We start from the raw sequence: 14,417 nt of genomic DNA, 5'->3' as shown, positions 1-14,417 counted from the left end.
TTGTTGCTGAAAGAAAAACATTTCTTTTCAAGATGAGAGGCTTTCATCGAAGGAAAGAAAGTTAAAAGCTTTTGGCTTGCCGTTTCATTTTTTCCATTAAGGAAAAAAAAAAATCACCTTTTAAAACTAGTGAGTACAACAAGACAGCTGGGAATGGATTGGGCAAAATTAAGTTTTGTGGTTATCTTGAAATATCATGTACAGTGTAGTCTGAGAGGCTCTGGGCCGCCTCCTTGAGCCCCTCACCCCACCCCCAGCAGAGCTTCAGACTCTGCTCTTGTCCTTTGGCAGCGAGGCCTATGTGTGTGATGCACGTAACCGACTTCTCCCTTTTGATAGGATAAGAATTGGACACCTTTATAAAGAACAGCCTCCAAAGAAAGTTGATTCTCTGATATCAGGGACGGAGGAGGCTTTTTCATATAAATGCAAGTTGAACAAGTCAGCGTCTGTGTAATTGGCTAAGGAAAGGAGTCACTTGTAACACAACAAGCAAGCTGCTTTATTTTTATCGTGCAGAACACTATCAATCACACATGCAGCACAAATGCTCGCAGATAAACTGCATTACATTTAGATTAAATATGAAGAGTCTCAATCCTTTCAGCACTTGCAGGTTTAGAGTCAGGCTTAGTCTCATGTGCCCTGGGTTAAACAAGCCAGTGTTGAACGACCGATGGCCCCGATAGCACCATTTAAAATGAATGTTTTCGCTACTGTCCACACCACAATTGGGAACCTGCTAGCAACTCCTCTACTTCAAAAGGAGAAATAAAAAGGCAGGCCAGTTTTTAAAGTAAAGAAAATTGAGTCCACTTTATAAGAGTATAATAGTTTGGGCCAGAAATCCATTAACACCTATTTAAAGTAGCGCCACAGATTTAGATTTACAAACTTAACTCTGAAGATGTTCTTTTTACCTTGAGTTGGAAGACACTTGGAATGTATTAGATTTGAAAGCCTGATATTCCCAATGGGGTAGCCCATTTCCTATCATCCAGGCAACTGAAGGGTAAAAAGCCTTAAGGCTAAAAAAGGGTTTTGCTTTTTTCCCCCCCCCTTATAAAACACAAATGGGCAGTGCAGTGAGAGAGCTGTACATTAAAACCGCTTTGTACATCCCTGCTCCAACCAGCCACAAACACAGTACTTTGGGTACATGTCTGCCCACCCACGCCTGGAACAATTCTCCGAAACTGGGGGTGACTGTGTCCCCTGCTCTCCAGTCACTGCTGGGCCTGAGAATAGGCAGCAAGTGGTTCTCAGCATCTAGGCCTCTGTGACGATCAGGTCTCTGGTGACTTGAAAGGCGGCAATGAGGGAACTCAGCTGAATCTTCTCATTGGTGCCAACAGAAAGTCTGTACCTAAAAGAAATCAAACAAAAGGTAAGAAGAGAGACTATCACAACAGCTGCCTTTTGAAGAGAACAATAGCAGTCAGACTGAAAGTTGGCCAGAGAAGGATAGGAAAGGGGTGACAGAAATTCATTCTGGGCAGCAATCTTGCACGTGTCCCCTAACGTTTTCTTGGTTGCCTCAAACACTCCTTTATAAATTTGATTCAAACTGGGGAGGAAATATTAAATTAAAAAAAATTGTTCCCAGTAGCAGTGTTCTGAACTTAACTTTGTTCAAGCTCTATACAGATATGCTAAATTTATGTGATTAGGCATTATTTCTTCACCTGCAAAATGCATTGAGAGGAATTATAATTAAGATTCCCTTCCTCCTAATTCACTGGGAAGTTTGGCTGCCATATCTGTGGTTCTGTGGTCAATAAAGCAAGACACTGGTATTTCATCTTGCCACCTTTCAAGTGCCCAGCCATTGAAAGCAAAATCATGCTATTCACAGTGTAGTGGTAAGAAGTGACCTAATTGGTACGTGTGAAAGCCAACGACGGCAAATTAGTTGGCTTACGTGGACATCTATTTTGAACCTAGTGCTTTTGTCTACTTAAATGATAGCTGCCAGCTTCACTGGGGGCTAATAACTGTGTTTACTGAACCAGGCAAAGTGGAAAATTGAGTTTATGTTTACTTTCCCTGCAATATGCTTTCGTATGGCAAAAGGCCTTAATAACAGCTGGATAGCTGGCCGTCCCCAAACGACCTAGATGTCTGAACTGAAGCAGGCCTCCCAAATAACAAGAGCATGTCTAGAACCAAGGTGGACCAGGCCTCTGAGGTCGAAGGAGAGGCCTTTATCTCAAATACATAACCGAGCTGTACCTGCCTTTGTGTTTATCCGTGTTCTTTACATAAGCAGCTCACACCCTTCCCCATGCTTTGTTCAATAATCCCAGCAAAAATGATACTGTATATGAGTGATTTAGCCAAAACAGTTGAAACCAAGCAAGGAGAAACAAAAAACTCACAACGGGGAAAAAAGGAGGAAAAGAATTAAAACTGGGACATAAATACTCACTCAATGTCTGCCATTTTGGTCAATAAATGTATTCGAACTGAAGATGGAAAGTCAACTGGAGGAAAAACAAAATCAAATGAGTGGGGTCTGTCATTACCTACTATAAAAAAAAAAAAATCACAGAAGACAAGTATGAGTTTCCACATCAGATACGTAAGACTAACCTCTTGAGGCCACAGATCTCAAGATACCACACCTCTAGGAGGTAAAAATTGCATAGGTTTTCATAGTTTTTATTCATTTTAGTCTTCGTAGGGTAGCCAGAAAGAAAAATGAGCAGGTTCCAGAGTGATATAAGATGGAAGCGCCATCCACACTGCCCTGTCAGCACCGGGCCGCTCTGTAAGGTACCGTGAAAGCTAAGTTCTCACTTGCTGTCCCAATTTTAAAAACAAACGTAACCACTGTAAAGCAATTATACTCCAATAAAGATGTTAAAAAACAAAAAACAAAACATAAATAATTTTTAAAAGTCGACTCATGCTCAGCATCCACAAAGTGCAGAGCTGGGCCTGAGCCAACCATGTTCTTGGGCAGAATTTCACATGCCAGCCAGCCAGGGAGAGGCCTGGAAAGGCACCGGCAGAACAGCGTTCGTGGACCCGAGTGTCTGCAGGTGGCTGCTGGGCAGGCACAGCTGCTCCAGAAGGCTGAACAGTACATCACTTAGAGCTCAAAGATACACTCGTGTCTGGTTCTCCCCCAAAAGGGCCAACTGGATTGGTCTGGGGTGATTCACATGTGCTCTCAAGGTAGAGAAGCAATTCTCTGTACAGGACATACGACCAAGTGTGGAACTAAAGATGGTTTAGCTGAGGCTGCTTTGGTTATGTGAAGCTAGATTTTCCTTCTCCTTCTTTCCTTTTGGGGAAAATAGCCTTTTAGAAATACAAACTCCAACATACTGCTGTAAAATACAAACCCTTGGAGGAAATAAGTTAGCCTTTAGGAGTTTCTTTTCTTTTTCCCCAGCATTCTAGAAGTCAAAAGAGTATTTTTGGGGCTTCCTTGGTAGCGCAGTGATTAAGAATCCACCTGCCAATATAGGGGACACAGGTCCGAGCCCTGGTCCGGGAAGATCCCACATGCTGCGAAGCAACTAAACCCGTGCACCACAACAACCGAGCCCGCGTGCCACAACTACTGAAGCCCGCGCGCCTAGAGCCCGTGCTCTGCAACAAGAGAAGCCACAGCAATGAGAAGCCCGTGCACCGCAATGAAGAGTAGCCCCCGCTAGCCACAACTAGAGAAAGCCTGCGCGCAGCAACGAAAACCCAACGCAGCAAAGAATAAAATAAATAAATGAATTTATGGAAAAAAAAAGTATTTTTGGAACAAGGTTTTAAAAGCAAGACACAGACACACAAATATTGGGTTGGCCAAAAAGTTCATTCGGTTAGTGAATACGTTGTTCAGTGAAGTTTTTCACGAAAATTAAAAATGTGTCTTAGTTTTACTTAAACTCGAATGAACTTTTTGGCCAACCCAATAAAAAAAATAAATAGCAAAACAAAACTAAAAATGGGGGGCCGGGTTTACACCTCTTCATTCCTGTTTCTTTGTTTCCAAAATGAAGCGTCACGTCCCCTCTCCAGCCACCCTTAACCCCAATGCATGCCACCTTCTGCATAGCTTCTGAACTGGGGAAGAACCTAGGTTACCTCTGTGCACGAACAGGTGTATCTCTGTCAGGATGTCATGTAATGCCAACCCCTTTAGAGTTTTCAACTCCATGATATCTAGAGAGGAGCAGTTAAGGCAAAGGGAACAAATTCCAGAACACTGCAGAGAATGACTTGAAAGTAGGGCTTTTCATACCAACACAGCTGTTTCCTTCAATCTGAAGTTGCACGTGTTGGACCCCAGTTCTTATTTTTCTGTTTTCATCTCCATTAAGGGAGATGAAAGATATCTCTGTCTAGTAGAGAACAGAACCAAATGCATTGCCCAAAAGGCTTTCCATCACTACACCTAGATTTTAATTTCATAGCAAAACAAGAGTAACACTAACTGCTTGAAAATGACTGCACCTTCCACCCAAGGTCTAACTGCTTCCCTCCCATCTGTGAGTTAAGCGGCTTCAAGCCATACCCAGCTCAGGGCCCTTCAGGAAGAACTTGGGGCATGAAAGACAAGTACCCATCCCCCCCCCCCACAGACATCTTGCTCCCACGACAAGCTGAAAGGTGTCCTGTGCAGCCACATGGCTTTTGCCAGTAGGGTGTAGGTGCTGCCTGCAGCCTGAGCTCGTGAGGCCACGTTCAGGCCTCGGGCACCTGATGCACCGACCGAAGGACAAGAGAAAGGATACTCCTGTAGGCCGTGGTGAAGTCTTGATTCAACATCCAGTCCAGAATGTTGGCGATGTCTGACTTGAGTGGGTGCCCTGTGCAGGTGTAGACGGTCTCCTCTGTCACCTTCCCAAAGGCCATGTTGGTGCTCTGGGCAGACAGGGGGAGAGTCACCACGGCTGCTGCAGCCACTGAACTGCAGGAGGGTCAGGAGGAAACTGCGGAGGCAGCAATGCGGGTGGGCACGGGAGAGCTCGAGCCCTGTACCTTTTACACTGCTAAGAGCTGGCCGCATCAGAGGAGGCCACTGCTTGTCGGCTACGTTACTTTGCAGAGTCCTTCCCTATCTTTCCCTTATTTGCAACAAATTATTCTTTCAATTAATCAAAACACAAAGGTGGGAGTACATCTTTGACAGACTATGAGATGTCTTACCAGTTCTAGATTTCTGAATTAACACATCGGTCATGCTGTTGCTTACGTCTTTCTTGAAAAAGTATTCTGAAGCAACAACTCGAGATGTGCTAGGAGCGGTGCCCTACCTGCAAGATGTTCAGAGCCCTTCGCATGTCTCCACTGGAAAGAGTTACGAGCGCTTTCATCCCGTCTTCACTTATGTCAACTCTGAAAGGCAACAGGCAGGAGGGATGTAGAGGCCCTGAGAGCACAAATGCTCCCCGAGGGAAAAAGATGGACTGTGAAGGTCAAGGCTTTGAAACCATGAAAGAGAAAAAAGGGAAGGACGGAGTTAACAATACTCTCCTGATTTACAGGCTCCAGAATTCGCTCTGGCTACTGGGGACGTGGGCCTCACGTGAGTAGCCACAGCCCAGTCCAAGTCTAGCAAGGCCATCCTTTGGGGCCAAGCACTGCTATGCTGAGCAGGTAGCTTTGAATTCTGTTCTCTGGAGAGGAGAACGCGCTGGCGAGATCTGCGCTCGCAGAGCCCAAGCACCTGTCGAATCAGCAGCAGCTCGGGCTGGCTACTGGCTTGGCATCTGATCACACGGAATGTGATGTCTCAGGACCTTCCCTGCTAGCCGAGAAAGGCTAGAGGCATCTTAACGGGAGGGACCTGGCAGCGTGCAGTTTCCAAAGACAAAGAGTAGGAGGAAAGTGGGACCGCTTCTAGGGGAGGATGATGGACTCCAGTAAGGAACCAAATGACCTTTACGAAGAACATCTGTGAGCTACCAGGGCGGCCGACAGACAGTGAGGTTTACCCTGTGCCAGGCTCTCCCGAGTTGTTTACAAACGTGATCGCCTCCAGACGTACCAGCAGCCACCTTACGTGACACCCAGTCCCCAAGGCCCCCCTTTCCCTGCTTTTCAACATACTTACTTCTCTTCTTCTGCGACATGTTCCAGGCGGGGAACCATGAGTTCGGGGGTCAGGGGACCGAATCGGAACCTTGTACACCGGGACTGCAAGGCGGGGATGATCTTTGACAGATAGTTACAGATGAGGCAAAATCTGGTATTTTCAGTAAACTTCTCAATCACTGGTAAGGGAAAAGAAAACCACCTCACGTCCATCCTGATTCTTCAAGAGACCCAGAAACCCTGAACTTTCCTATGGTCACGTGAAGCGGGGAATCAAGAATGCAAACAAGTGGGAATGCTACTGTGGCGAGAGAGGGTGAGCCTGGAGACCAGCCACTCTCTCCCCAGAGCTGATGAACACGTCCCCTCCACAGGACTGAACAAAATGCTTCCTTTTTCATGACTGGCTGTGATTCTGGCACTCTTGCCATTCCATTCCACCAAGATATGAAATCCAGTATGCCTGCCCTTTTGCATAAAATTCTATTTGGCAAATGGATGATGTGCCACCTTCTACTGGGCGGGGGAGGGGGATGGCTTTTTGCAGACTTTCCAGTGGACCTTGTCTCGAACCCTTAGCGCATTCGAGAAAGCATTAACCCGAATTCAGAGATGCCTGTGACACCAGTTTCATCCTGTAGGTACCAACGTTCTCACGCTGGGATCTGCCCAGACTGACTCTACAGAATAAGACGCTGAAGAAAGGTGGCCAAAGCCTCTAGGACCAGAAGATATTCTGTCCTCCTCCTCCTCTTCTTAAACATGGGCTACAATCCACTCCTCCCCAGAATTCCTAAAGATTGTCTTCTCTCCTAGCTGTCTACCGCAGAATCTTTTTTTTTTTTTCTTCTTATAACTGCTTAAGCTTTTTTAAAAAAAATTAATTATTTATTTATTTATTTATGGCTGTGTTGGGTCTTCGTTTCTGTGCGAGGGCTTTCTCCAGTTGCGGCAAGCGGGGGCCACTCTTCATCGTGGTGCGCGGGCCTCTCACTATCGCGGCCTCTCTTGTTGCGGAGCACAGGCTCCAGACGCGCAGGCTCAGTAATTGTGGCTCACGGGCCTAGTTGCTCCGCGGCATGTGGGATCTTCCCAGACCAGGACTCGAACCCGTGTCGCCTGCACTGGCAGGCAGATTCTCAACCACTGCGCCACCAGGGAAGCCCTACCGCAGAATCTTAATGAGAGAGATTAAGAATGTCCTTGCAAAGAAATTAACTGCACCAGGCGCCTTAAGACCAACAAATCACAGTATACTCTCCTTTCCTGGCCCAATCATTCTCCTGGCAAGTAGGGAAGTCATGTCAGCTTTCTGAGTGCAACTAAATTTCCAGTGTTATTTTCCTGGCTATATTGTATCTAACGGTACCAATAGCAGAAAGACCTATCTAGCAGCTTGGAAATGAAAGACTTCCCATTCCCTCCCATCAAACAGTACAAATTCCCAACCCTGAAATTGAACCCAATGGAAAAGGAGGATGAGACACCAGTGTCTGGTCATACCTAAAAGTCCCCAAAAGGCTAATGTCTTTACACTATTAAAAGGGGTAACCACCGGTATAGAGATTTTTGTCTAGGTCATCAGGTGGGATACACAGTGAAAGGTATACAGAGATTTCGCTGGGCCAGAAGATGAATGAAAATGGAAAAGAAGCCACGTCCTATCTCATGTCCAAAGTTGCTAACTCTCCTTCCAAAGCATTCCTCAGCCATACACACCGTACACGGCTGTGCTCCTTACCTCTCCGCAAGGCGTTCTGGGCATCCTGAGTCATGGCATCAGCTTCATCCAAGATCACTAGTTTAAAGCCTTTCCTAGGAAAACAAATGGTAGCACCTAAAAAGGCTTCTTCAATCTCCCTTCGACTTCCAGGCCCAAACCTACACCTTCACATTTGTGCCATCAGGCCCTGGCTCATGAAGTTCATTTCTCCTAGAACTCTGACCAAAGCAGACATCTGTGGTCAAAGGGCACGGAGGTCTAATTTCTGTATTTGCGTTAGATTATGTCCTCTGGCACCTTCATCTTTCTTCCACCCAGTAGCCTCTTATTCTATTCTAGTGCTGCTTTTTTCCCACCCCCTTCACTTCTGCTTTTTCCTCTTTTTCTTTTTTTACCACCATCCTAGTTATCCACCCTGATCTCAATTCATTTTTGTTTAAATTCAAACTAGTTCCTCCAGTCTTAGGATGTAATGAAATTAATGCTTCCCCAGAGAACTTGCTAATATAGATTTAGATAATATTTTGTTTTAATATTTGCATTTTAATATTTCTTACCACCATTCCTGTACTTTATCTCTTTTTCATGACTGCTTTTGACAAAGCCTTTTTCTTTTCCCCTTACTTTTACAAACTAACAAAGGAGAGGATTTAAGAAATTAAACTCTATCACCTCACTGATCAAAATCTTTAGGGAGAGAAATTATGCAAAGAATTCTTACTTAAATATTGTCCTTGTGCTAGCAAAGCTCAGGATTGGTCCCCGAACGATATCTATTCCTCGGTCATCTGAAGCATTCAGCTAAATGTGAAAGAGAGAAGCCAAAATAAATAGAAAACATGTTGGTGTGCTAGCTGTGAATTAATGTATCTTTCCATCAATCCTGCTCAGCAAGCTAGGTCTCTAGTTCTAAGGACAGATAAGAGATAATCATTAAAAATAAGATCACAATTATATTTAAAACTTACAACTCACTAGGTCATTCCATTATATTCTGAAAGGCCAATGCCTGTCTTTCCTCCCCCTTTTGAGGACAATCACTGACATGCTCTGGAGGAAGAATTAATTGGTCTGGTCACGGTGAACAGCACCTCTGGCACGAGCAGAATGAGGCTAATCTTAGCCACCACAACCCAGAGCAACCCAGAAGTTACCAAGTTTTTAATACATTGAAGTAAGAACACTGGTGGCAGCAAGGTTCTGTAATACAAAAGCAAGTTCAGCAGTTTTTTTCTTACAATAGACAATATTTAGAATTTCATAAGCTAAGTATATCGGTCGAGTCCTAGTAGTAAACAGATGGCATACTCAAATTCAGTAATTTGAAGAGAATTAAATGAAGAGACAGTTTAAAAGGTGCTGGTGAGGTGTGGGGAAACCACAAGGGCTATGCAATACCTCAGGGCCTACTGGGGCCCATTATCACCCCCAAGTCTTAAGGGGTTGGTGGGGGAGTGGCGCTGGCCGGGGGGAAGGCTGCGTGCTGTGCCCTGCGGGTGGGGAAGCTGTCGGCCTGTGGTGACCCCCAGGGCAGGACCAGGCATCCTTCTCCCTTCCCCAACCCCTTCCAGGCCCCTGATGGCCAAACCCAACCAGGAGGCAGAGGGCAAGAGAGCTCGCAGTCGACACAGCTCAGCCTTCCGGGGCGGGGCAAGAACAGCATGGAGCGACATGCAGAAGGGATCTGGGGGCACATGGGAGACAGCCATCAACCGAGCAACCACTGAGCATCTGGGTAAAAGTTGGCAACAGCAAAGAAAGACACCTAGTCCTACCACTGCCCTTTAGCTTGTACCAGTCCAGGCAAAAATGTCAATTATAGAAAAAAAGTGAATTAAAACATCTTACGTCTCCTTCTTTCCCAACCACCAGCAGGGCAACTAACTTGTAAAGTAAAACAAAACTAGCAGAACTAAAAGTAAGAGGCTGGAGTCCTTCGAGAGTAACAGTAAACCTCCCATTTACCTCCAAGACCATGGAGCCAAATTCCTTATCTTTGTACAGCTGTTTAGCACAGGCCAGGATGGTGGATGTCTTTCCCGTCCCTGGAGGACCATAGAGAAGGAGGTGCGGCAGGCGGTCCTGACTGATAAACTTCTGAACTGAAGGTCGGGGGGAGAAAGAGAGAGGCCATCAGTCTCTGAGAGTTGCCTCATTCACTGCAGGCCCGAGTTGGGCTGAAGGTACTTCAACCATATGTTCAAATCTGGGTCAGATGCAGGAATGAAAAATCTGAAGGACTCAGCTCTTAGAGCCACATCCCATAAAGCTCAATCAGATCCTTCAAAATTACTACTCAGTAGAGACAACATTCCTAAGAAATGTATCCAGGTCCTTCGACTAGGATACCAGCCGCTGACACATGGAAACTTACTGGTACTCAAGATGTCCTGATGAGAAATGAGATCATCCAGTGTCTGTGGCCGGTATTTTTCAACCCTGAAATACAATTTAGCATTGATTACAACATATATAAAGGCAAGAACATTTTGTTATGTGCAAAAGAATCCTTTCATATCCTAACTAAAAGAGAAAGAGATACAAAACCCTTTAACGCAGCGGTTCTCACCCGGGGCCAGTTTGTCCTCCAATGAACTCTTGATAATATCTGGAGACATTTTCCACTTGTCAAAGCTGAGTGGGGGGTGCTACTGGCATCTAGTGGATAGGCACCAGGGATGCTGTTAAACATCCTGCAATGCACAGGACAACCCCCATGCCCTCCCCCGCCACCCCAAATACCTGGCCCCAAATATCAATAGTGCTGAAAAACTGCTCTCATTTCATCTTTCCAGCTGTCTGCCTATAATCTCAACCTGGATGAGCACCTAAATTAATCCAAAATTGAACTCATATCCAAATATAAATTAACAGATGAATGGGTAAATAAATGGTGGTATAGCCACACAAGGGAACGTTATTTGGCAATAAAAGGAAATCAATTACTGATATAAGAAGCCAGTAATGGGACATCCCTGGTGGTCCAGTGGGCAAGACTCCGCACTCCCAATGCAGGGGGCCCAGGTTCGATCCCTGGTTGGGGAATTAGGTCCCGCATGCATCTGTAACTAAGAGTTCGAATGCCGCAATGAAAGATCCCACATGCCGCAACGAAGATCCTGTGTGCCACAACTAAGACCCGGTGCAGCCAAAATAAATAAATAAATATTTTTTTAAAAAAAGAAGAAGAAGCCAGTCACAAAAGGCCACGTATTGTATGACTCCATTTATATGAAATATCCAGAATAGGCAAATTCGTAAGAGACAGAAAGTAGATTAGTGGTTGCCACGGGCTGAGGGAGGGGGGAATGGGGAGTGACTGCCAATGGGTATGGGGTTTCCATTTGGGATGATGAAAAATTTTGGAACTAGATAGTGGGATGGCTACACAACATTCTGAATGTACTTAATGCCACTGAACTGTACACTTTAAAATGGTTACAACTGTGAATTGTATGTTATGTGTTTTTACTACGATAACAATAAACTGAAAAGAAACAACTTGGAGTTTTCCGAAATCAAGTCAAATCCACTCAGTCTTTAAACCATCACTAAGACACTGTTGTGTAAGTAGGATGGTTAAGAGTGCAAGCTCTGAATCTGGACCAGCTGGGTTCAAATACAAACTTATTTTCCAACTCTGGACCTTAGGCAAGTCATTTAACCTTTTGGTAAAACTGGAATAACAGTATCTTCCTCCTAGTGTCTTTGTAAAATTCAAACATCTAATAGGGTGCCTGCTAATCTAATAGAAAGTCACTTGAATAAAAGTTAACTAGGGAGCGTTGTTACCATCATCATCATCATTATTCTTCTAGTTTAGAATCTGACCAATTATCGCACCGAGAGAAGAGAATATTTTGGCAAGAGAGAAGAATATTTTGCCACGGAGGTCAGTGTAGTGTCAGAAGACACGAGATCGAACCCCTGTGCTGTCACCCAGGTGGGACCCTGGGGCGGCGGGGCGAGGTCGGGCTGGGGACCTGCCACTTGCCCACTCCGGCCACCACCTCCCCGCGCGGCCGACCCCCTTCCCCGCGGCAGCCGGGCCTCCTCCTACCAGGGCAGGTTCCTGATCTTGCCCGCCGCGGGCTGCTGCTGCTGCTGCTTGTGCGCTGAGGTCTCCATGACAGGGTGACGAAGGTGGCTGGGTCCGGTGGGCTTGTCGCCTCCCCCAGGGGCCTGCACCGCGACCAGCCAAGACCTGACCCCGAGACCCACGGACTTACAGTTCGCGCGCAAACGCAACTCTCGCGAGGTTTAGCCGCTTGCTTCCGACTTCCTCCCTCGGTCCCGCCCCCTCCCCGTTGCTAAGGCCTCTGTTGCCTGGTTACCGGGAGGCCCTGGCAGTCAGCCTCGCTCCAACTCCGCCGTTCTAGCCGGAGCTGCCCTCTCTCTGGTGCGGCGGGGCGTCCCGAGCCCAGCGAGCGCGGGAGCAGGAGAGGCAAGGCCACCCCTTACAGTTCTTGAATACAGTTGCCGTATGAAAAAAGGCTCGAAATACTTTGTTGGCCCCAAAGCTGGGAGGTGAGTACTTCAAATTGAAAAACAATTCCAAGCACAACTCCAACTCCAATCCGTCTCCCAAATCCATTTCCCTCACCCAACAAAATTTACAGAACCGACCGACTTCCAGAAACAACTCCAGAGCGAAAATAAATAAATAAATAAAAAGTAAGTAACTTCCAGTTAGGTTAATATGTGTAACTGGAAAAGGCTAGTTAGTAAGCATAGAGGACAGGCTGCCTATGATCTCAAGCTGCTGAGGAGAATCGGTATCAAAATGTTAGCCTTTTTTTCTGAGGTGAGGGGATTATGGACCACTTTTGTTTTCTTCTATTTTGCTGGTCTGTATTCCCAGCAATGAGTATGTATTACATCCATAATAAAGTTTTTTTGTTTTTTAACATGCTGAGAAAGACAACAGTCCTGGGAGAAGATGAGTCTGGACCGGGATCAGAAGTGTTCTGATTCAGAAGTAGCTGCTCCTTGCATCTTATTACATCACTGTCACCTGTTTTAGGAGCAGAGTAGAGGGACAGAGGACAAATACACGATGGCAGGTATGGCTTCACCCTCGCCCCTGCCTGGGGAGTCAGAAGAAGGGGGTCAGATGGGGCTTGTGATGTGACAGCGCCCCTGCTCTCTGCTTCCTCCTGGCACTGGTCGTGCAGATCGCTAGGGTAGCACTGTTCCCGCTCAGCTTTGGGCAGGTTACTTCTCTCCTCGTCCAACCGTATCTACTCCAAGATGGCTGTGAGGATTAGATGAAATAACATAGGTAAAGCATCTGGTGCATTCCACCCGCCTCTCTCTTTCTCTTCTAGCAAGCTCTTCACCCGTCCTGTTCTTGTCACAAATGGTTCCTCTCAAACAAAACCTAAAGAATTGGCTGGTGTGACCATGCCGGGGAGGGTTAATTTTATGTGTCAACCTGACTGGGCCAAGTGATGCTTGGAGAGCTTGTAAACATTATTTTGGGGAGCGTCTCTGAGGGTGTTTCTGGAAGAGATTGGCATTTGAAGTGGGAGAATGAGTAGAGCAGATAACTCCCATCAATGCAGGTGGGTGTGATCCGATCCACTGGGGTCCTGAATAGAACAAAAAAGGCGGAGGAAAGGTGAATTTGCTCTCGTTTTGAGCTGGGACATCCATCCTTTCCTGCCCCCCGGACATTGGCGCTCTTGATCCTCAGGCCTTTGGACCAGCTTTCCTGGGTCTTCAGCTTGCAGACAGCAAATCATGGGACTTCTTGGCCTCCATAATCATGTGAGTCAATTCCTACAATTCCTATGATATCTATGTTATATAAATATCTATACAAATATGAATATATCTAAAATATATTTTAAATTAAAAAAATAGTATATATAATGTATAGTGATATATTAATATTTATTGTATGGTGTATAATATAAAAATATTTTTAAATCTACATAAATATAATACATAGTATAAATATAAATTATATTTAAACATACTTGGATTATAACATAAGTATAAATATAATATATATATATGTAAATACTATTGGTTCTGTTTCTCTGGAGAACCTTGCTATAAAAACCATAAACTGGGCTTTATTCAACTGCCATGGTAAGAGCCATGCTGCTAAGGGGCTTTTGCATTAGAAACATGTTGCCACCACCTCCTTGAGCTGGAAGATGCAAACAAAACTTGACCAAGTTCTCATAAAACTGTGTGCACTTGCTGTCCAGTTTGCTTGGAGTGCAAAATTCTTCTGTGTGACATTCTATCTTATATTTATGAGGTCATTTATTGTGTGCCTCCCCAGTGGATTGTAAGCTCATTTGATTTCCTCACCACTGTACTCCTGGTGCCTGGAACAGTGCCTGTCTCAAAGGAAGCACTCAATTTATAATTGTTTGATGAAGGAATGAATGAATGCTAATAGCTAATGTTCATTAGGCAGTTACTATGGGCCAGACACTGTTCTAAGTGCTTTTACGTTCTGAATGCATAATCAGTTGTTGCCATGAACCCAGGCCACTATTATTATCGGCCCCATTTCATAGGTATGCTACGTAACTTGCCCATGTTCTGACTTGGTATAAGAGGCAGAACTGGATCTCACCAAGATGGTGTGATTCTATAGCCCAAGCTCTTAGCCACTCTGGTGGTGGCTGGTGTG

General features: G+C 45.4%; 1 protein-coding gene across 1 annotated transcript; it reads right to left on the bottom strand.

Annotated features, from left to right (window-relative positions):
- Window positions 1-518: 518 nt before the first annotated feature.
- Window positions 519-12,018, bottom strand: RFC5 (replication factor C subunit 5). Its single transcript, XM_061170473.1, has 11 exons — window positions 11,826-12,018; window positions 10,140-10,204; window positions 9,731-9,867; window positions 8,487-8,566; window positions 7,784-7,857; window positions 6,062-6,221; window positions 5,262-5,343; window positions 4,740-4,869; window positions 4,090-4,167; window positions 2,429-2,483; window positions 519-1,366 (listed from the first exon to the last, which is right to left on the bottom strand). The coding sequence occupies exons 1-11, from the start codon at window positions 11,891-11,893 to the stop codon at window positions 1,270-1,272; spliced, it is 1,026 nt and encodes a 341-aa protein (XP_061026456.1). The 5' UTR covers window positions 11,894-12,018; the 3' UTR covers window positions 519-1,269.
- Between the last annotated feature and the right edge of the window lie 2,399 nt (window positions 12,019-14,417).

This window comes from Eubalaena glacialis, chromosome 15 (assembly GCF_028564815.1).
Source record: "Eubalaena glacialis isolate mEubGla1 chromosome 15, mEubGla1.1.hap2.+ XY, whole genome shotgun sequence".
Lineage (NCBI taxonomy): Eukaryota > Metazoa > Chordata > Mammalia > Artiodactyla > Balaenidae > Eubalaena > Eubalaena glacialis.
This window is presented reverse-complemented; position numbering and strand designations above follow the sequence as displayed.

Bases quoted from the DNA above. Each gene is read 5' to 3' on its own strand.
- RFC5 (XM_061170473.1), bottom strand. From the start codon at position 11,893: ATGGAGACCTCAGCGCACAAGCAGCAGCAGCAGCAGCCCGCGGCGGGC. The intron at 9,868-10,139 runs GTAAGTTTCCAT...CCCGACCTTCAG, and splicing joins TCAGGACATCTTGAGTACCA to TTCAGAAGTTTATCAGTCAG. The intron at 8,567-9,730 runs GTAAATGGGAGG...TTTCACATTTAG, and splicing joins TTGGCTCCATGGTCTTGGAG to CTGAATGCTTCAGATGACCG.